Source organism: Prosopis cineraria, unplaced genomic scaffold (genome assembly GCF_029017545.1).
Source record: "Prosopis cineraria cultivar Desert tree isolate PC_DT_omini unplaced genomic scaffold, ASM2901754v1 PC12, whole genome shotgun sequence".
Lineage (NCBI taxonomy): Eukaryota > Viridiplantae > Streptophyta > Magnoliopsida > Fabales > Fabaceae > Prosopis > Prosopis cineraria.
Window position 1 is genome coordinate 13,280,944 of NW_026555343.1, and position 23,616 is coordinate 13,304,559.

Here is a 23,616-nt window from a genome sequence, read left to right on the forward strand (position 1 = left end):
AGAGGGTCAAACCTTACCCTTTCTGAACATATGCAAGTTTTTTTAATTTTTTTAATTTTTTGTGAATAACATTTATCTTATGGCATTATTTTTTTTGAAATTCATCATAAATTATATTATTTTTATGATATTTTAGACATTTTTCATCATTAAAATTTTTTAATCTCTTTCAAATTTCAAAATTTATATTTAACTTGTTATTATGTAAAAAATAATTGGCATTTGTTGTTTATTTGAACTTTTAAAAAATTACTTTTGATTCTAATATTAATTTTATGAGGAATATATTTTAAATAATAATATTTTTTGTCAAGGAAAACTTTTTTATATATTTTTCAAAAAAACATATGTAAAAATATTTTCTAATCAATTAGGCTAGTTTGGTGCCCAACTGCACATTAGGCTAGGTATTAGGCAGGGGAGATACTTAGATCGACCTTGCCCATGTACAATCCTAGTAGGAGGAGAGAAAGATAGTTGGAGAATGAAAATAATAGATAATTTTTTTTTTATTAGGATAGAAGGTTGGAGGTAATTTTGTAAATGAAATAATTATATTGTGTCACTCTATCCTTGAGCCCCAAATTTGTGGGGACAGAAAAATATTGAGCTATGGATATCAAAAGAAGGCTTTAGAAGCCCTTCCTTACCATTCCATCCTTCTTTAAGAAAAACTCATAAATAATGGTTTAGGCCTTTAGCCATTCTTCTCCATTCCACTCCCTCCTAAAAAAATCTCCCAAACATAACTGTTTGAAGATAAAGAAAAGCTTGTGTTGTTTAAGCATTTTCCCTGTTTATTGACAAGAAAAAGAAAAGACAAGAAAAGCTCCTTTTTTTTATTCCAGTGCTCGGTGTCCTAGGAAACATAGAGGTATTACCCACTCAGACTAATCTGAACCTCGCTATATGGGACTGTTATTACTAATAACGGTCTGACGGGTACCTCGAGGATGCATTTAATTTAGCATATATATATATATATATATGCATTTAATTTAGCATATATATATATATATATATATTTAACATGATTGCATATCCAAGGACTTGAACTCGAGTTCCCAAGATAAGTTGGTTCAACTTTATTAACTAGTTGAACTAAGTGCCCCTTGATCGATAGAAAAGTTCATGTTTTTAGTTGTGAAGAGCACCTACTAGACATTCTAGGACTGAAATCAAAAGACACTCATATTTTACAATCAAATTTGTCTAACTTAGAGCAAAGCTTGCTTGAAAGGTTTGCCTTAGGAGTAAAGGGGCTATGGACAAAAGTTCTTCATGCTGCTGGTGTATTGAATTTGGATTTGGTGATTGGCCTAAATCCATCTACTCAATCATATCACATAATGTGATAACAACTATTTGATTTAATTATACGACCATCAAGATTTTCTCATATAATATTCAAAAAGTATCAAATCCCAAATATTTTTGAATAGGATAAGTAATGTTCTAATTGTGATGATTGTTGTGAATTTTTAGAGAAAAATACATCTTAATAATTTTCAAGCATTAATGAAATCTAATAGCAGTAATTAAGACACTCATTGAGTGAATGGATTTAAGTCACTCACTGAACCTAGTTGGTGTTCCATGATAGATTACCAACAAACTTAAGGAGGAATGGATGGTCACAATAATCTCTCCAATGTGATTGGTGCAGTAATAATGGTAAAGAAGAACCACGAATACATACAAGAAAAGTTTCTAGTTAGTACAACAAGCATAGACCCACAAATAACAAACATGAACACAGTCCTCATGAATAATTAGTGTGAGTGCAAAACTCACGAATATAAAACTAGGCAGGTTTTAAATAGAACTGTCATTAGCAAATAATGTCTAATTTTTTAAAAAGAAAAGATCATTTTTAATTAATTAAAAGTGAAAGAAAATACTAAGAATAGGAATCATTTTATTAAGTGATCCCTATAGGTTTATGTAGAAAGAATTAAAAATTGTCAGAAACTAGAAAATAAATGCAAGCAAAGTTTCCAGTCTGCACAACAATATCCTTCATTATGATATAAACTCTTGGGCTTTAGGTTTCGTGTTCAGAGAATTTTTCAATTAATTGACAAGGGAGCTTCTTAAAACTGATAATCCATTATGCTGAAAAAGGTCGAAGATCAGTGGATTTTGTGAATGAGAATAACCTTTGCAGAGCTTTTGCACACAGGCCGCAGCCTAGGATGAGAAATCCAGGACATGGCTAGCAGCTGCCTCTATGAAATAATGTTGTTGGATTTTCAGGCTACAGGGAGAGGAAGGGGAATGGAAAGACATCATATCCGGGTATTAATCATTCCAAACAATGCATTAATTACCGTGCTTGGTGAATTAAATTTTCCATTGAGTTGTACTCCTATTTTTTATTATTAGAGAAACTATCATTTTTTATTTATTTTTTATAAGCAAAATCACTCATTTCAATAAGCATTTATTACACATTTACCAAATTACCCCTCATAATTTATATTAACGAAAAATAATTAATGCATGTTTACATTGATTAACACAAGGCATTTTAGTCTAATTTTTTATTTTCAGACATAATTATTATAGTTAACTGACTTTCTTAAATTATGTAATATTATTTTTTTCTTTTATATATGGAAACAGAGAGAGTAAGGATTATATTTCTCTTGGCCATTAAATTCTATAGATATGATGGTCCCAACCATTACTACATAATTTAAAATATTTGATACTTAAATATTTCATGGTTATGAGCATAAACGTTGAATAAGGGGAGGCGGAAAATAGGGAACTTAAAATTTGATGGTTATATTTTTAACTATTAAATATATATCATATATATATATATATATATTCAATGATTATGATGTAAACTATCAAACTTAACAAGCAAAGTAAAAAAAAAAAAAGGGTACATTATATATTTGACAGTTTGAATAATAACCATAAACTTGTAGTAATTTATTTTACAGTTAATGCTTAAATAATCAAATATACAATTTAAAAAACCAATTCAAATTTGCACAACCTATATATGGTCTTGTTTGGTAGGAAGGAATGGAAGGTTGGGCTTGGGATTGGTGCTAGGAAATGATTGATTTCATGTGTTTGAGATTTGGTATTGGGTCTAACTTGGGATTGCTTAAACCCACATATGTGGGATTACTCAAACCCATCCCCATATGATATTGGAAAATCAGTATTGGGTTTGAGAATTTTGGGAAAAACATTATCCTTGTTTGTTATATTTTTTAGACAAAAGTGTCCCTGTAAATTTTGGCTTCAACAAACCTAGCAGAAGCTCATCACCATCGCAACTGTGAAGCATTCTTCCCTATTTTTTTCCTCTATCGATCTCGTCACAAGCACTCGTCTGAGTCATCTCCATCAGTTGGACTCCACTATCGCACGTCATCACAAACGTTCATCCTTGGAGGAGAGAGTGATTGCGGCAGATGGGCAGAGAGTGAGTGTGAACGAAGAAACACACTTTGCCCTCCTTTCAGACCAAATGATGCTGACGCAGAGGTTGACATTGTCCTCCACCAATGCCACTGCCATATTTGAAGGGAGAAGGAGATCAAAGATGAGAGATGAAGGAGAATGATCAACAACCCACGCCTATCTTTTACTACTAGATCTGAAGGAAGAAGGAGATTGAAGGTGAGAGATCGAAACCATATTTCTCACACACGTGGTGGGATAAGAGATGCAATTCTCAAGTTTTTTTTTTTAAATTATAAGGGATATTATAGTCTTTTAATAATTTACATTTAATTATAAAGTAAAATAAAAGAAAGTTTTACTTACAAATATTACTCCATGCCAAACATAATTTTAAAACCTCAATCCCAATTTCAATTTTAATCCCTTTAAATTGAGACCTCCATACCAAACAAGGCCATAGAGTCTCTTGTATGACCTTCTTCTTTGTCTCCTCAAGCAAACTTCTTCCTTTCATCTTCGTGAAATCGACCTTTACATTCGCCCAAGCATTCACTCTTCCCCACATTTGGTACCTTCACATTCACACAATACTTCCTTTGCATTGAAACTTAGATTGCCATATCGCGTTTCAAATAAAGAGGAAGCCAAGAATAGAGCTATTGCAAGTCGAAAAATATATTTAGCACTAAAGGATGAAGCCAAGAACGAAAGGAGGTTTTGAAGACTTTTCTTACATTTCTTTAATGGCAGTCCATTCACAATAATGTTCGCCCTTCTTCTTCTTCTTCTTCTTCCTTGAAGTAAGTAACTCCTCTCCTCTCCCTCCTCTTGCTTGATTTGGCTTTGTTGGCTGCTATTATTAGATTGGATTTGAATTTGGTGGTTGTTTTGTATCAAAGAAATGAAAACTCTAAGCCATAAAATGCATGCATGTAAGGCATTTGGTAGAATGCCTCAATGATTTTAACTTGGTTCTTATTAATTGGGAATGATGGTTTCTATGCACGAGTAGTCTTCTTGCTTCTTGAGCTGATGAGCAAATTAAAATCATTGCTGGATTTTTTATTCCTTTGCCCAATTTATTAGAATTTCCCTGGTTCTTTGAGCTAATGAGTAGACCAAATGATTGATCTCTAATCTGTCCTAGTGTTTGTTTCTTGCACAGTTTTGAAACCGTGGCTTTGAATTAAGAAAAAAAATCACATACACGTGTACATGCGTGGAGCTAAACATGCGAAGTTTCGAATGAATTTATTATATAATTAAATATATTTTTTATAATCAAAATGCCCTTTTTAATTGTCAAGGTTAAATTTTTCTGCCACTGCTTAGTTGTTACTACTTGTTTGTTTATTATCACCTCTTTTTTTTTTTTTTTGGCTCCCTTGAGAGTTCATTTTCACATATACCACAGAATTAGTTATATAAGACACCTCGTAATTGTCATTTATTTGAGAACACTGTCAAATAAAAAGGCTAAGAATACTTGATGGTTTTTTTTTAGGAAATAATCATAAAGTATTTGATGATTTATTTGATGGTTATTTAAAAAAACATCAAACATACTCTCTCCGTTAAAAAAATATAAGGCATTTTTATTCTTTCAAAATGTAATCATTATTTTTTTTTAAAAAGTGCCCCTATTGATAATGACTTCATATTTATTGTTGGGTGTTTAATAGGGGTAAATATGAAAAGATAGAGTTAGTTGAAAAGTAGGTAATTACTTTATTGAGGGGTGGAAGTTGGTTAAAAATACTTTATATTTTTGAACAGAGGGAGTATGTTTGATTTAATTACTTCTTGAAAATAACTACATATATATAGATATATATATTTGACACTTCTTACAAATAACTGTCAAATATATACTTAAAAAATTTGACCGTTATTACATAAAAAGCGTCTTATCTAAAAAACATAATTATTTGTGGCTTGTTTGTAAATAAATAACAAATATTTTAAGTATATATTTAATGGTTATTTCAAGAAAAAGCAATAAATATAGAATACTTGATGGTTATTATTTATTGAAATTTAAAATCCCCTCTGAGCTCTGTTTCTTTTTTGCATTCTGCAGTGCTCAGATGGCCAAGAACCTCATTCCTCCACCATTTTGCACACTAAAAGCGTTAGGTTCGTGAAATCTTCATTGGTTTTGGTCATGGGTTCGCATGCTGGTGTCATTGGGTTTTGATCATCTTGTTCTTGCTTGTGAGTTGCTGTCTCCCATTTCTCTTAGTCTCGCATGCTTGTGTCTTCATCTAGAAAGTTTTTGTAGACCTCTAAACTAGTTTTAGGTTTTGAGATTATTGATTTAATTTGTTAGCTTTCATCATCCCTTGAATGTGAGTATTAATGAAATCTAATGGCTATAATTGTGATACTCATTGAATGAGTATACTTAGATCACTCATTGAATTCTAATTCCATGTGATTAGGTACTTCACTTTATAAACCACTTACAACCAGCTATTGCTTTGGGTTATTATTATTATTATTATTATTATTATTTTTGTGACATCTCATTAATTGAGATAGCTACCAATCGGAAAGGAGGGGTAGAAAAGTAGACTAATTAATAGTATTCATATCATCATCCCAAATTTTGTTACATATCAGACCAATTTTTTTTCTTTTTATCTAACAAATTTGCTATCTTATACTACCAAAATTACAATTGAGAGTACTTTTGACTAGCTATAAACGAGAGTTGATGTGCCATATATATATATATATATATATATATCAAACATCACATCACTAATTCCATAAGGATGACTAGTCTTTGTCTGTTTTTTTTTTTTTTAATAGAAACTAAAATCATGCATTAAACTTTAAATAGCTTGCAATGGATGCTTGAGCATGCCCTTCTTGATATGTTTCACTTGGACTTCTCTTCTCAGATCTCATGCACGTCTCCTTGCTCCTTAGCTGGGCCATCAATCAGCCTTTCCAATAAATCAAAGTCAGCAATAGCCCGAAAGAAAGAGTTTTGAGGATTAGTTCTATCTTCGTGAGTATCATCAGCAATGGCTTTCCTACATCTAGAGACCCATATATCCCAACAAATATACCTGAGTAGAATATTCCAAGGGAGCTTCCTATTGTAGTCTTTGCCAATAAATTTCATTTTACTCATTCAGTGCCTCGAAGGTTGAGGAAAGATTTAGATGCTCGCTTTTCACCACTGCCCTCTAACATTCTATCATATTAGGGTAGTCTCTAATTAGGTGCATGTCATCTTAAGTTGTTGTAGTCGAAAGGACAATTCTGCTCTTTTTGAGATCCATGCTCCTATGTAGTGCCATTATGTGTGTTCGTCCATGTGAGAAAACCATTTTCTCTACAACAGGCCACCACCAACGAATCTTCCTAATGCTATCTGCGTTCCTTTAGGTACCTACATCTGTAAACAGATTTAACAGTAAAAATACCGTTACTAGCAAGCTTCCAAAAATGTTTATCCTCTCCTTTCTCCTCACAAGGTGGGTAAGCACTAGTCAACTAAGCAATTGTATTAAGATGGAACCAGCGTCTTAATTTGAAAGTATCCCACTTTCCTCTTTGATCCAAAAAATCAGCTACCAATTCATCTTTGCTAATGAGCCCTTCCCCTACCTAGTATAAGTTCCACAAGTGGCATATTCATTTTTGGCCAATTCTCAAACCACACTACAACAAATCAGCGATTCTCTCTCGAAATTTTACTCGAGAGAATTTCTCTCAAAAAAGCACTCATGGAATTTCTCTCATATTTTCTATCAAAATAATTATTAGAGAGAAATTTTGAGAGAAAAACTAAGAGAGCTTAGAGAAAATGCGCTCCTGTCTTGTGGGAAATGTTTCTCTCAACAAATTTCATGAGAAAAACTTGAAAAAAAAATAAAAGATATAAAATAATTAAAATAATATTATATAATCTTTCTCTCAAATTGTTCTTGCGAGGAACTTTCTCTCAAAAATCTTTGAGAGAAATTTGATAATTTCTATCAAAAAATTATGAGAGAAAGTTTTCTCTCAAATATATCTCAGATAAAGTTCTCTTGATTTATTCAGAGAGAAACTTTCTCTCAAATATTAGAAATTTTCTGTCAAACAATTGTGAGAGAAAGTCATACTTTTCTCTCAAAATTAGTTGAGAGAAAATTTCTCTCATTTCTTTATGAGAGAACAATATATTTTGTTAATAAGTTAAAAAAAGGAGTTAAGGTGTATTTTTATTTTTGAATATTTTTTTGAGGAGCGTTGGGCACCCTCTATTGATAAGTGGAATAGTTTTTCCCTTGAAATATTTTTTAGATGAACAAAAAAAACCCTTCTATTAATTAGTCGTTAATTTTGTCATTTTTTGCTAACATAGCATGTGCGTGGAGCTTATGCACAGTGATAGATAAGATTTTAATCATATTCTTTGATGCTAATACGCTCATGAACTCCTTTTTCAGAAGCATTAAGCACCCTAAAATCTTTTTCTTAAAATACTAAGTACCCTAAAAACTTGTTAAAATAAAATTTAATAAATATTACTAAAATATTAAATATTTTTATATTTAATAATTTAAATATTATTATTTATAGATATTCATCCAAAATTTATAATTTATTTTTAAATATTTTATAATCTATAAATATTCTTTGAGACAGTGCCTATATCGTTATAGGTGGGAATTTACTTTTATTTTCAATATTGGTTAAATACCTTAAATTTTTAGGTCATTTTTTGTAATTTTTTTATTAACTAACGATTTTCTTTCAAAATATTACACCATTCAAATTTAATACTCTCTATATTTATTGTAGTATTGGGGTATAATTAGAAACATGCATGATAGATCATGACTAACAATATGCCAACAAAAATATTCATTTAAAAGATATCACTTATCCGATCAATATGCTACAAAAAATATTACTTAACAAGAGAATAAGAAAGAGATGAGGAGAAAAAAATTCTTCTATTAATTTGGAGGTCCATTCTCTTCATTTTTAATATAAATTACAAAATATTAAAAATATTAAATATTTAAATTTAGTGTTGTAATATTTTGAAAGAAAACTATTAGTTGATAAAAATTATAGAGAATTACCTAAAAAATTTAAGGAACTCAATTAATATTAAAATGTGATTAGCATATAAGAATACAAGTTATCAATAAATTTATGAAAAAAAAGTATGAACTATTAATATTTAAAAACAATTTATAAATTTTGAATAAATATGTAAAAATAATAATATTTAAATTATTAAATATTAAGATATTTAACATTTTAACAATATTTATTAATTTTTATTTTAACAAGATTTTAGGGTGGCCAACGCTTTAAAAAATGACTTTAAGGTACTAAACACTTCAAGAAAAAGAGTTTAAGAGCAAATTAGTATCATAGAATATGGTCAGAATTTTACTTTTTACTATGCGTGGGGGACACATGTCACGTTAGCAGAAAATAAAAAACTTAATGGCTTATTAATATAAGAGGTTTTTGGCTTCTAAAAAAAATAGTTCAGGGATTAAATTGCCTCACTTATTAGTACATTGTGCTCAACGTTCCTAAAAAAAAAGTTTAGGGGTTCTATTATTTAACATGAAATTAAAGCTTAATTTCTTATTATTTTTGTGGTATTAATAATAAATAATATTTCATAATATATTTTACCAAATTTAAAAATTTTATGACCAATTAACATATTAATTATTTTTATATGTCTTACATGATTTTTAATAATCAGAAAATATATTTATGCTGTTAGTATGTATGATATATTACTTTTATAAAAAGATATAAATAATTATGGTTAATATAATTGTATAAAATAATAGCAACTTGAACTTATATATATTATATATATTATTAAATAATGAAATACTCCCTCCATTTAAAAATGTAAGGCATTTTTTGAGGAGTTAAATGTTAAAAAATGTAAAACATTTTTAGTGTTTCAAGGTGTAATTATTGTCTTTTTTCCAAAAGTGCTACTATTGATAAATGATTTTATATTTATTGTAGGGTGTTTAATAGAAATAAATATGAAAAGATGTGGTTAGTTTGAAAGTAGATAACTACTTTATTGAGAGTGAAATTTAGTTAAAAATGCCTCATAATTTTAAATAGAGAGAGTATATTTTAGCCCAAATAGTAACACTATATAATTTATCTCAAAAAAATTTGAGAAAAAAGTGTTTTGAGAGAAAGTTATAGGTTTCTCTTGACAATATGAGAGAAGATTCTTCTAAGATATTTTTGAGACAAATATGTCTTTTTTCTCCCAAATATTTTTGAGAGAGTGACATTGTCACACCCCAAAAATAAAGGATGACTGGCACAAGATATAAACCATATCACACATCCCTTAAGTCTTAATTTTACAAATATTTCTATTACAAAAACACAATTGAATTTATACTGAAATTATAGATGAACCTCATATGGAAAGAAACTAATTTATGGAGGCTTTGATCTTCTTGAGTAGATCTTGGAATTGGCTAATTGTTAATGGCTTCAACTTTGCTTGGATCAACTTGAAGACCTTTTATGGTGATGATGTAACCCAAAAACACAACTTCATCAATAAGGAAGGTGTACTTCTTTAAATTGGGGTAAAGCTTCTGTTCTCACAGGGCTTGCAAGACTTACTATAAGTGATCTAAGTATTCTTCCTGACTCTTACTGTAAATAAGAATGTTGTCAAAGTAAATAACAACTTTGCCAATAAAAGGTCTCAATACCTAATTCATTAGGTGCATGAACGTGCTAAGGGCATTTGTCCACCCAAAAGGCATCATATTCCTCTCATATAAGCCATCTCTTGTCTCGAAAGCAATCTTCCACTCATCTTCTGGTCGAGTTCTGATTTGGTGGTGTCTACTATGAAGGTCACTTTTAGAAAAGGTAGTGGAACCATGTAGTTGATCTAACATGTCATCAAACTGGGGTATTGGGAACCGATACTTGGTAGTGATCTTATTGATAGCACGATAATCAATGCACATTCTCCAACTCTCATTCTTCTCAAGTACTAGACTAATAGGTATAATGCATTGGCTAACACTTTCTCGAACTAACCCTTTCTTGAAAAGCTCTTTAACTTATTATTGGACTTAGGCATGTTCCTGGGGACTTATCCTATAAGCAAGTTTGTTAGGAATGATTACTCTTAGAAGTCAATAGCATGCTATATGTCTCGCATGGGTGGCAATCTTGGTGGTATCTCATCAAGTATCACATTTGAAAATTTAGACAATAATGGCATAACTCCAAGAGGTTTGATAGTTCCATCATTTGCCTCGAGCACTAGAATAAAACTCATTATTTAGGCTTTAGACTTTGTCACCTTGAACTCCTCCTTGGTCATCAAAGTCACTAATGGCTTAGATTTCTTCGAGGCTTAGCTGATCTCACTGGGTGCTAGAGATGCTAATGTGATCTTGACTCTGTCTTTTATAAAAGAATAGGTGTTTACATACTCATCATACATAGCATGTCGATCATATTGCCATGATCTCCGCAAAAGAAGGTGGCAGCATCCATGGGAATAATATCACATAAAATTTCATCACAATACCTATTTCCAATAGAAAAAGTAATAATGCATTGTTTAAAAGCTTTTACCTCCCTTTCCTTATTAAGCTAGTGAAGCTTGTAAGGATGTAGATGGTTGTGCATTGGTGGCTTCAATTTCTCCACTATATAGTCAGACACTACATTTTCATAGCTTTCATTATCATTAATAATATTATAAACTTTTCCTTAGGTCGTGAAATGAGTGTGAAAAATGTTACTTCGTAGCTAAGGTTCTTCCTTAATTACAATTGTATGTAGACTTTATCTAATCACGAATGCTTACAACCTAACCTTTTCATCATATATTGGCTCAGTTTCATAAGATGCAGTCTCCTCCTCATCTTCTTCAGGTGCTTTATAAACTTGCCCTTCCCTAATGATGACAACCCTTCGAGTAGGATAATCCACAATGATATGGCTGAATACTTGGTATTTAAAGTAATTAGGCACTTTAGAGCCAAATTTCCTGGCAATCTTTGGTGAAGGCTTGAGCATAGCACTGGGTCACAACTTGCCTAAGAGGCTGGGCTGCTAAAACTTTGCCTTGCGAGCATTTAAATAACCCTTAGAGGAAGAAGGCTGAAAAAAGGATCTCTTGGGTGTCTGCTTCTCAACACAGATAGCTGAATGGATTACATCATCGAAGGTCTAATGCTACTAAAGCTGGACTAAATGATTGATGTTAGTATTTAAACTTACAAGGTATCAGGCTATCATCTGCTTCTCCTTTTCCTAGATGTCACAATTCATCATAAGCTTCAAACTCTTTGGTATACTCTTCCATAAACAAGGACCAACATAGATGGCTAGATGGGTTACATTATCTAAGATCCAATATTGCTAAAGCTAGACTAGACAACTAATGTTAGTGTTTAAACTTGCAAGGTATCTGGCTATTGTCTGCTCTTGCTTCTCTTGAATGTCACACTTCATCATAAGTTTCAAACTCTTTGGCATACTCTTTCACAAACAAGGATCTTTATCGAAGATTTTGCAGTTGGATAAAGTTATCTTGGTGGTAATGTTTGGTAAGAATTTCTCGATAAGCTAGCATCTCATTTTCTCCTAGGTTTTAATGTTGTGCTTTTGCTCTCATTCTCATTTTTGCCTAAGGTTTTCCTATAATGTGGAGGTATGTTTCTTGAGTTTGAGGGCAATAATCTTGACTTTATGCTCATCTGGAATCTCTTTATATTCAAATACGTGCTCCACATTTTGAAGCCAATCTACAAATGTGTCTAGTTGGTGTCTTCCCTTAAATCTAGGAATGTCTACCTTCATGTCACTAGAATGGAATGACTATTGTCAAGGACAATGACAGTTGTCAGTGGGTGACAAATTGCTACTACCTAAATCTCCTCTCAAGTTTTCTTTGTGAGTTTCTAATAAAGCTCATTGTATTTCTGTGGTAGCCTCTAACTCTAATATCCTACATCTCATCTCGTCCATCTCAACCTTTTACATATTCATGCTTCTTGGAGGCATTTTAAGGCTTTTTTTTTTTTTGCAAGGTTAGGACTTAGGCAAGACAAGTATAGTAGTGTGAATGTAATTTCTGAGAGCATAGGGGTGAAAAGGGAAATTTTAGGAAGCCTAAGGCAAAAATATAATTTTGAGAAAATATGGGGTTAGAATGGAATTTTCATAAAATTAAGGGTTAAAGTGCAATTTTTGCAAAGATTTTAGGCCAAAATGAAATTTCAGAAACCTATCAAGACAATCACGAAATTTTACCCAGTTTTAATGTCATATTTTGATCCATTAGCCTTTCAAGGCCACCACGAAACCTATCAACGTCCTTCCTCACAATTAATGAGCAATTTAATCAATTTTTTGCTAAGAGTTAATCAATTAGATAACTTCTAATTTAATTAAAAACACAAATAAAATTAATAAAGTATTGGAAGTCATCAAGTAAAAATTTAAGGACAAATTTAACATGCACCATATAAAATTGATTTCTAAATCTATCACCAACGCTTAGTTCAAGAATGCCTAAACTTTCCATATAAATAATATAATAGAGGTATTTTTTCCAAAATTAAAGTTAGTAAAATTAATATGAATGAATTCTGTTAATTTAATAAATATTTAGCTCTTAAACTATTATATTTTCTCAAATGATAAAATTCCATCATTATTAAGATTTAAAAGCAAGCAAATTAAAATTCCTCATACTGGACACATTGTTGTGGCTGGCCCAATAATAGTGTGATAAGGCCCATAATCTGAATTGGGCCGTTTAATAATGACATTACCATCCCCTGAAAAGTGACCTTATCCGATTGGTTAAAAGCATGATAATTTCAAATTTTTATTAAAAGAGGTACACATATTCAACAACAAGCGACTATGCTTCTCAATAGAAGAACACATGTGCGTAATTTTTTTTTATTAAAAAAAGGCAAGATAATCATGTAATAATTGATCAAACGGTTCCCAAATAAGGTACTCACGTTCATCCCACCAAACAATCAGCTGGAAGACCTAAGTATAATTGACCTGATTGATCATATAACGTCTCTAGTAAGTTATATTGCAACTCAAAAAAGAAAAATAGTATAAATATTAAAAATTAATATCAATCTAGATCTATTCGATGATTTCAACTACCCATAAATCCTTGGACTTGGGCCACCGAGGAAAATTTTATTTAAGCCCTTATTGATAATTCATGAGTACAACAAGATCACTTCGCATGTGAATTTTTTTTTCCGCTTTTTTTTATGGCTTGTATTTCTTTTCTTATTCATCATTTCATCAAGATTAAGATAAAACACAAATTAGCTAAAAAGTCCTTAAATTTAGCTAAACTGGATTTAGAGGTTGATTAGGATCGAGGTATTTAAAATTTCAAGAACACTCACGATCCACTAACACAGTTCTTAAATTAGTAGTAATATTTGAACTCACATTCTTGTGAGGCATCAGTCAACTCATTAAGAATTGAACCAACCTTGTTAGCTTATAAAATTCTTTTGTTAGACTTTTGTGCAAATGTAGAAAACACCTTTGGAAAAGCTATCTTCAATTGAGCCCGAAAATACTTGAATCTAATCTAGTTAGATTGAGTGAATTTTCAGAAGTGAGATTTTGTCAAGGCAACCAAATAACCAAAATTTTTAAAAATAATTCAATTAAAAAGTCACATTATTCAAAAGTCATGCACAATAAGAATAATAGATATTCTACAAAATTACACAAGAAAGTGTATCTAAATAATTAAAAACGATAAATGATAAAACGAAATGTCCTAAATATTTTAACTTCAACTGTTAATAAAAAAGTTTACTATTATTCACAATAATTGGACTAGATACTTGATTGTGAGCTCAACTCTCTCTTCAAACTTGCTGTGCTGATGTTCTGACCAAAGAACATTTTTAATTTGGAATGCCTTCTTATATTGAGGAATGTATCCAAAACAAAATGAACTGAAGAGTTGACCAAAACTTTAATTACCTAATTACTGAGAAAGCCATCGACTGGGTTCTACAATAATACCAGGGTGATCATCGGCACAAGGGACGCTATGTGACACGGTTCTTCCCTTGCGTGGCGTTGACTGTGTTGGCCCTACCGGCTTCATCGTCTTGTTGGATTTCATCAACATCATAAACTCTACCATCCTTAGTCCCACATAATAAAATAATAATAATCCAAAGAAGAAGTTTTCTAACTTGATAGAAAACTGGAAGGTGCATTCCAAAAGGAAAACATGCTAAAATGCGAAGTAGTAGTATAAGGGAAATGAAGATGAACGCAATGATACTTGTAAGATCTGCAAGCAAGCTATTATTACTGACAGTCAAACGTATGGCGGCCATAAATGCCACTGGCATGGTTCCAAGAGCCAGTTGGACAAAAATTTTAGAGATACGATACGCTCGTATTGAAAGTCGACGATCACCCAGGTGCCTCCAAAGAAGAATAATAGAACCGAAAGTGGAGCAATACATAGCAATGGTGTTGAAAGTCATAAATATTTTGAACAGGGTTTGATCTGTCAACACCGCCATGCCTCTTTCTTTAGGGACTGAGTCATCCGAACTGTGTACTCCACCTGGTACTGTGAAACCAGCTGCAAATGTCACCGTAGCTACCAGTACGGCCACAATTATGAGTGTGTTGGCCCCATCGTTCACATTCCATTCTTTATTGGCCACAGGTTTTGGTCCCCGCTTAATTTGTTTAAGCGAGCCACCAGCAAATTTTAAAATCTTGGATGCTACAAACTGTAAGGTAATCAAATTAAAGTGGATGTTTACATGCTATATTCTTTTACAAGACTGCAATTTGTCTAAAATGAAACCTGTTAGAAAAAGAAAGAGATTATTAAAAAACTATATTAGATATATAGATGCTTCAACATACCTCTATACGAGTCCTTGGAAATTTACTCTGCCTTCGGACAATATCTCTAGCTGTCAAACCTTGGTCATTTACAAGGTTCACATTTATTCTCTTGTCTTGTGATAGATGGAATAGAGTCCAAACATGCAAATATTTTGAAGCCAGATGCAGTGGGGTGTCTCCATTTAGATCTTTCTCATTAATAGTTTTGGAATGGATCTTTGGGTGTTTCAATAGGTATTTTACCATCTTGTTTTGACCGCACATTGCAGAAACATGAAGAATGTTTTGACCTTTCTTATTGAGCCAGAAACTGGTACAAGGCCCTTGTACGCGTAGCAATTCTTCAACCACCCGAACATGGCCCATAGCGCAAGCAAAGTGAATTGGAAGATTACTTCGTTGGTTTCGTTGAAAGGCGACAAGGGTGGATTTGTTCAAAAGTTGACGAACACCTTCCACGTAACCAATGAATGTTGCAAAATGAAAGGGTGTGTTTTCATTTTCATCTGTCAGGAACATCAACTCTTCTTTGTTGTTTACTATCTCCTTCAAAAAATCTACAATACATAAAAGCAGACATATTTCACATATAATTGAAAGTGGGTTATATTAAAAAAAAAAAAACAGACACATCTAGTAATTAGAGACTAGACCAGAAATATATAAAACTTGAAATATGTTTAACCAAGTGGTTTAAACTACTCTGGTGAAGTGAATAATTATCAAACAATATATATACTTGACATAAAGCATTGAGAGAATTTCAATTAAGGATCATGTGACTCAATTAATTACTATTTGAATCCCAAAAAAATATGAAACTTTAATTTAGTCTAGGGGGACTGAAGCAAAAATAATTTTAATTGTGAAAAGAACAAAGTACCCTTCACTTATTATGTAGAATTATTAATTATTAATTTTTTTACTTTATTTATTAATTTATTAATATGAGTTATAAATTACCTGAATTGACATGTCAATAATTATATAAAACTTGACATCAATTGTTCGATCACAAGCAGCAATATTAGTTATTAAAGTGCTAACTTTACTTATTAATTTTAATAATTTACAATTGATGTTAGTAAATTAATAAATAAAATTAGCAAATTGGCAATTAATGTTTACTGCTTATATGACAAATGATGTAATTTATAACTCATATTAATAAATTAATAAGTGAAGTATGAAAATTAATAATTAATAATTTTGCATAATAAATTAAGGATATTTTAATTTTTTTATTATTAAAATTATTTCCATTTCAATTCTTCTAGACTTAATTGAAATTTCAAATTGGGACCCACTATATTAAAGCCATTTGACTTTGGACACGAAGAAAAGGAAAAAAGATAAAAAAACCAAGAGGAAAAACAAGCCAAAAAGAAAAAGAAAAAGAAAACGAACAATGAAAGAAAAGCAAGAGAATAAAAAAAGAGAGAAGAAATTAAAAAATGGTGAACATGAGACCCCCAAAAAGCTCAAAAAAGTACAAGCCCATACAAAATAGATGACTGAGTATTAAAGAAAGAAATCTCATATCTTAGTAATTCTAAAATTAATTATAAATATATAAAATTTGGAATATGTCTAGCCAAGGTTTAAACTATTTAGGTGGAGAAAAAAATCTTCAAACGTACTTAATATAAAAAGAAAATTTCATGACAACCAGAAAAAACAACACATTGATCAATTAATTTGGCATCTCACACATATACATACCAATATTGCGTTCTATTATGGCGGCAAAAAGTGGAGAATTTCCCTGACTCTTGTAAATGTCCCGGTCTGAAGGAAACGGAATCTGCAAGAGACAACGGAGAATTTCAACATCCCCAGTTTGGACTGCCACATATATTGGTGAGTCTACTGGGTGGGTATCCCAATAGAGTGGCCAAGTACTTTCACTTTGTTCACTTAGAAGGAACTCAAACCCCTCACGATGTTTGCTCAGAATAGCTTCGTGCAGAGCTCTATTCCCAGACTTATTGGGTAACAAAATAAAGTTATCCTTACTGCTTGCATCGTCAAATTTGGATAAGATGACTCTCATCACTTCAATATTCTTGGCTCTTGCAGCAACATGAAGCGCTGTGTCTTTTCTTGCGTTTGTCACAATCAGCAAAAAATTATTATCAATAAGCAGCTCTGCAATCCTTGTTCTCCCGTGTTCAGCTGCAACATGGAGCAACGAATCACCCGTGTGAGTGGCTTGATGTAAGACGGTGGAACAATCAAGTCGTTTTCCTGTACATACTCTCTCCAAGACGTCTAGAAATTTACTTACATCTTCATTCTCATCATGAACAGCGTTGTATAGTTGATAACTCATGGTGTCATCAATAACGCCAATTGGAACATGATTGACTGATGAAATGAACCGTTTCTTCAACAGTTCCTGCAATCTTCTGTAGCATGGTCCCTTCCAGTTTGAATTATTAGCTTCCATGGGAATTTCCACCTGATCCACCTTTCTCGCGGAAAATAGTGCGGAACAATGTGCAATCAGAAGAGTAGCAAGAGAAGAAATAAATTTGGAAGAGATGAAAACAACTCATCAAGAACAAGGGTTTTAAAGCTGAGGACCAAGAAGAAATGAAAAGGAGATCCGAGAAAAGACGCATGAAGGACTATTGGACTAAATTAATTTTTAAAATATGATTGGTTAGCGTGCACAATAAAAAAAGGGTATGATTAAGTGGTGGCGTGATTTCATAAAGTGGTTATATTTTATGTTTAGGAATAAGTTAATATGAGTAATAGCTGATACTCTCTCGGATCAAAAATATAAGTTTTTTCTCTTGATTAATCTTAATTCAAAATATTAATAACCTTATACATGTAAACAAAAAATTCATTTTACTCTTTATATTTATTAACTTAAATATTTATATAAATGTATCTCTCATTCATCATTGAGTGCATTAGCAATTAGGATTAAGAATAAAAGAAAAAACAATATATATTTTTATAAAATTAATCGAGGACTTTATTTTAGTAGCGTTTATTGAATGATGTGGGGTCAAAACGAATAGACAGCAAGGTTGGTGTATGAAACGAATTTAATTAATTAGAAAATGTTTCATCTTTTGTCCTTCGTATCTTTATAATACCAGCTTTTATTTTTATAATCAGCCAATCACTTTTGCCTTTGGTGAGGCACTTTGCTCTCTCTAATCAGAGTCAATTCCTTACTTGTTCATTAATTAATTACCATCCCCTTCGGCCTTAAAAATAAGAGTTAGTTGAAACAAGGCAAGGAAACAAGATAGAAACAAGAAGATAGCTACTAAAGAAAACAGCTCGGACACAACAGAGACAGAATTTAAAAAAAGAAAAAGAAAAAGAAAAAAGAAAACGCAACTTGATTCAAGGAACACCACCATGCAGGCACACCCCCTTCACAAAAGCCACTTCAAAAGTTGTTTGCTTTCTCATGATGGGGGCCAAAAACGATAAAAACAAAAGAAGGGAGTTATATATGCATTAATCATAAAATGCTTTCTTGTGGAAAATGTAATGTACTTCAAATAAAAAAATGTTAATATAGTGTATACATCATATAGTTGTAAATACAAAAAAGTCATTGTCAATTCCTGTACAAGAAATGTATATATTTTCTTTCTTCGTTCAAAGTGATGTGGAAACCTATGATTACTTTTTTGTTATGACTGAAGTCTACCAAAAGAAAATATAACTCGATTAAAGGGAATAATAACAATTTAATCTTAGATGAAAATTGATGTGATAAGTGCATATTTTTAATTTTTAATAGATAGATAGGTGTAAATTTTGGATTATATTTGATAGTATTTATTAATATTTTATACTTATTTAACTAATTTTTATATATTTTTGTCACGCCCCAAAAATAGGGGTGACCGGCACAGGATGTGAACCACATCATACATCCCGTAAGCCACAAGTTCAAGGTTTATTTCCTTTAATTAAAATGTACTCAGTTTTACACTAACATTTTAATACTATTGATACTAATCATTATACTAATTGTTTCAATATTTTGTAAAAATTTTGACAGAACCTCCTCTATAAATAGAATCTCCCAAAAATTTTGTATCACAAAAATTTTCTTTAAACATTATATCAATTAGGAGCTCGGCTCCTTCCAACCAGTAGACAAAATGTATAATAAACTAAGAACTCTAATTATAAGTTATGTGGAGCACCTAATTATATGTCTCATGACATAATACATAAATTTCATATTTACAGAACAAGCCTCCATTCTGTTCCGCAAGCATCCATCATTAGTAAGCAAGACGTACAGCATCAATTATGCTATCTGAGACCAAAAATAATTTTTCAGTGAATAACATCCCAATAATAAATAATTTAACATGAATAAAAAAAAGTTTGAAATAACCATGTAAATTAAAGAGACAACAATTTCCATAAAAAAATATATAAACTTCAAAATAAAATGATTCTATAAAATTTTGAATAAAATCTTGAACCATTGAACTATCATAGCAAATGATAATATCACTTGATTTTTAAGAAGTCACTTAAATGAAATAAATATTTATAAACAAATTACTAAACAAAAATCAATAAAATATGAAATCATCAAATGATTGGTTTCATAATTATAGGGACTTATCAGAATAATTAACAAACGTGAACACACAATCCACAAAGGTAAATAACCAAACGTGGCTTGTACCAAGAATACAAACGTGAACACACACAGTCTACTAGGGTAAGTAACCAAACGCAGCCGAAGCCACGAAACAAACGTGGACACACAGTCCACGAGGGTAACGCTAACCAAACGTGATTTAAAGCCATGAAACGAACATGAGTACGATGCTCACGAATAACTATCTCTCCATTCCACGTGCGTTGGCCATCGCACGGGGCTAGCACCTCTTATAAACACTCTGTTAGCTAGGTGTACCATGGCGCGCCAAGGGCTAACGGAACTTCCGTTAGCAACCAGTGTTCTATATAAAGTCCATTTTTAAAACCATTTTCAAATATGCGAGAAAATCATCACTTTTCAGATACAGTTATTATTCTCAAAATCAAACTTGCATGAATACTTTTAGGAATTGAAACTTGCCAGAATCAAATTTCATATCATATGCTCACGCTTGCATTAAAAAAAAAAATTTCAACGTCGAACTCGCATGAATCATTCTCTGTATCAATTCAATATTTGATAAAATAAAAATCTCATAATCAAAGTTCAAACTTGATTTAATTGATCAAATAACATTTCAAATTTGATAAAGCTAATTTATCAATCATAAAGAAATGTTAATTAATAAATATCCAATAATCACATTAATACTATTAAAATGATTTAAAAAAACGTAATATTTTAGTAAAGGGCATTTTGAAAAAAAAAAAATCAGTTGGGACGCTATTCACTTACCTGTAATATTCTCAAATTTCAAAGGTTTTCTCCTTTTAACTCCTATCAAGATTCCCCCTTTTTTTTCGCACATCCTATAAGAATATTAATAATTGAAACTTTAATTAATTCCCTATAATCTATAAAAACTTTTTTTCACTTCTAACACAATCCCAATCGACTTCAATCGTTTCAAAATTCCAAATATCAAAATTCATCTCTTAAAATATATCCAATTATCGTCATTTACATCTATAATTTCTTCAATATTGTTCAAGCCAAATCGATCTATTTACTTAAAATATGATTATCTCTTAGGCTTGTCTCAATAACCTTAGGTGCATTACTATCAATTATTCAATTAAAACCTTCTAATCTTAAATCTCTTGTTCAGTAATTTATTAACAACTATACCATTCCCAAGAATTCAACTTACATATTAATTTCATAATTAAATTTCTTTGCAAGGTTCAAGTTCATGGATCAATAACATTCAAACTAGACATACTTCTCTTAAGAGTCAATAAAATTTTAGAAAATACATATTCAAGCAATCTTCTCCTAACAAACATTTTATCCAACACTTATAATGTATTAATTCTCAAACTCATACCAAGCTTCTTCCCTTTTCTTCTCATCTTCCGCAAATTATAACATTGAAATTAATCAACCAACCCAATTCCAATCCTTTAACTGAAAAAAATCAGTTACTCTTTAAAAAAAATTAAATCTAATTCCTCCTTCTCCCAATTCTAGCATGAATAGATTTATCAACTAAAAAAAAATCAGATTCATAAACTCAAGCTGTTGATCGATCAAATTTTCCCCCTCATAACTCGCACAGCAGTAATAAAATAAATAAGAAATCATAATCAAACCAAGTAGCACAGAAAGAACAATGAAGAAGTGAAGGATTAGAATCTCCCCACCTCATATTAACCACGGCAGAACAAAGAAGGAAGAAGGACGAATCTATCACGCTGCACAGGGGAAGAGGAAAGGAACCTTGTACATTGAACCACAGCAGCTCAGATAGGAGAGGAGAACTATTTTCGACAGCACAAAGCAAGGAGGAAGAAGAATGAACAGTGACACACACAGACAGAAAACAACGACAACCAGAGGAAGAAAAACTCACGGTGAAATTTTCCAGCAGCAGTGCACAGAGCGGTCGCACCTGTTGACATCGACAAGCTGCCTGGCAGAGGAGGAAGAATAACTGACAGCAACCAACTCAAACACAAGTGCAGGGGACGAACTGAATGATCACAGAATAGGGAAGAGGAGAAACTTATGGCAGCAACGATGAACGGCGCTCTCTAATAAACCCATACTGGTGCCTTTGAAGATTGAAGAGGAAGGATGGAGAACATTGTAGACAAGCTGAGATTGAAGAAGAGCAGAGGCGGTGGTTCTGGGTTCTTTGAAAATGTGAAGGAGGAGAAGGAAAGAAAATGACGCGTTTTTCTCCGCATTTGATCGGGTGAGGAAGATATAAATATAAACTTTAGAAAATTGCTAAAAATTATAAGAGAAAGCCCAATATTCCTTCTAATAACATAAAAAAAATGGACACTTTAATACTTTTTCTACGATCTTAAACTAAATGAAATTAATCTTTTTTTAAAAAAAAATTTAAATGTTAGATCTTCAAGTAAGCTATTAACATAAGTTTCACTAACTCACCCATCTCCATTTGCCATAATATTAATTTAAATAAAATATAAATTAGGAGGATTTTTTTTAAGGTCATTACACAAATTTTATATCCAATGCTCATGTTTGCATTTATTAAATAAAAAATTTTTAACATCAAACTCGTATGAATTATTTTTCGTAGCAATTCAATAATTTTCAGAATGAAAATCCCATAATTAAAATCCAAACTTGTATTTACTGATCAAATAAAATTATCAAATCTGGTAAAGATAACTTCACAAAAATAAAATACTTTAATCAACATAATATCCAATAATCACATTGTTGCTATAAAAAGGATTTGTATAAAAATGCAATATTTGAATAAAGGAGATTTTAATAAAATATCAATTGGGACGCTATTCACTTACCTGAAGTGTGCTTGAGTATTAAAATTAACTTCTTAGAACCCAATCAAACCTTCCTTCCGCTAAATGCCCTATCTAATATAAAAAGAAAATTCAATGGCATAATTAAGTTTGATAAACTCTTTCCAGCTCTTGTCAAGTACAAGCAACAAAACTTAATTAATATTAATATTATATATATATATATATATATATATATGTAGCATAATTAATCACTTTAAATTCCAAGTTCTCCTATCACCCTTTCTATCAAGCAACGCAAAGGCATTCCCAAATTAAATTTTTAAACATTATCATTTATAATTATTATCCATACAATTTTATAGAATGCAACTTGTCTCCGCACAATTTCATACTCAAAATTCTTCATACGATTCAAATTAAATTTATGAACAATTAATATCCAAACTAAATATGTACCCATAAGAGTTAATGAAATCTAAAAAAAAATCATATCCAACCACAACTCTTTCTAATATGCATATGAGCAAACATCTTGCACGTACTACTTTTTTTTTTCTTCTTTTTTTTTCTTTTTTTTTTCCAATTCTCTTCCAATCCCCTCATAATAAGTAATATAATTTTATTAAACTTCCATCTATCCTTGCCGCAACATGATTGATCCAAATGATTAAAAGTTTTTCAAAGCATCCTCAATTACATCACAAAGTATTACTTAAGCCAAAGCTAAAGTATTTAATGGAGATAAGATAATCTCTTAGACCTTTCAACAAATACATACTGGACATTAATTCTAACTCATTCAATAAAGCTTCCTAACCACAACCACTTGCCTAATTTTTTTTTTCCCAGCATTGTTAA

General features: G+C 31.2%; 1 protein-coding gene and 1 long non-coding RNA gene across 2 annotated transcripts; both read right to left on the minus strand.

Moving 5' to 3' along the window:
* Positions 1-14,165: 14,165 nt before the first annotated feature.
* Positions 14,166-17,993, minus strand: LOC129289625 (protein ACCELERATED CELL DEATH 6-like). Its single transcript, XM_054926425.1, has 3 exons — positions 17,074-17,993; positions 15,370-15,908; positions 14,166-15,230 (listed from the first exon to the last, which is right to left on the minus strand). Exons 1-3 carry the CDS (start codon positions 17,798-17,800, stop codon positions 14,526-14,528), a joined length of 1,971 nt encoding a protein of 656 aa, XP_054782400.1. The 5' UTR covers positions 17,801-17,993; the 3' UTR covers positions 14,166-14,525.
* A 1,445-nt stretch (positions 17,994-19,438) lies between these two features.
* LOC129287684 (uncharacterized) lies at positions 19,439-22,270 on the minus strand. The gene is made up of 3 exons (XR_008587776.1): positions 21,867-22,270; positions 21,658-21,774; positions 19,439-19,654 (listed from the first exon to the last, which is right to left on the minus strand). It is a non-coding gene; the product is annotated as an uncharacterized LOC129287684 (long non-coding RNA).
* Between the last annotated feature and the right edge of the window lie 1,346 nt (positions 22,271-23,616).

What these genes read in the sequence shown, in the direction of transcription:
- LOC129289625 (XM_054926425.1), bottom strand. Translation starts at nt 17,800, where the DNA reads ATGGAAGCTAATAATTCAAACTGGAAGGGACCATGCTACAGAAGATTG. An exon ending in CATAATAGAACGCAATATTG is followed by an intron (nt 15,909 to 17,073) that starts GTATGTATATGT and finishes TATGTATTGTAG; the next exon opens with ATTTTTTGAAGGAGATAGTA. An exon ending in TTCCAAGGACTCGTATAGAG is followed by an intron (nt 15,231 to 15,369) that starts GTATGTTGAAGC and finishes ATTACCTTACAG; the next exon opens with TTTGTAGCATCCAAGATTTT.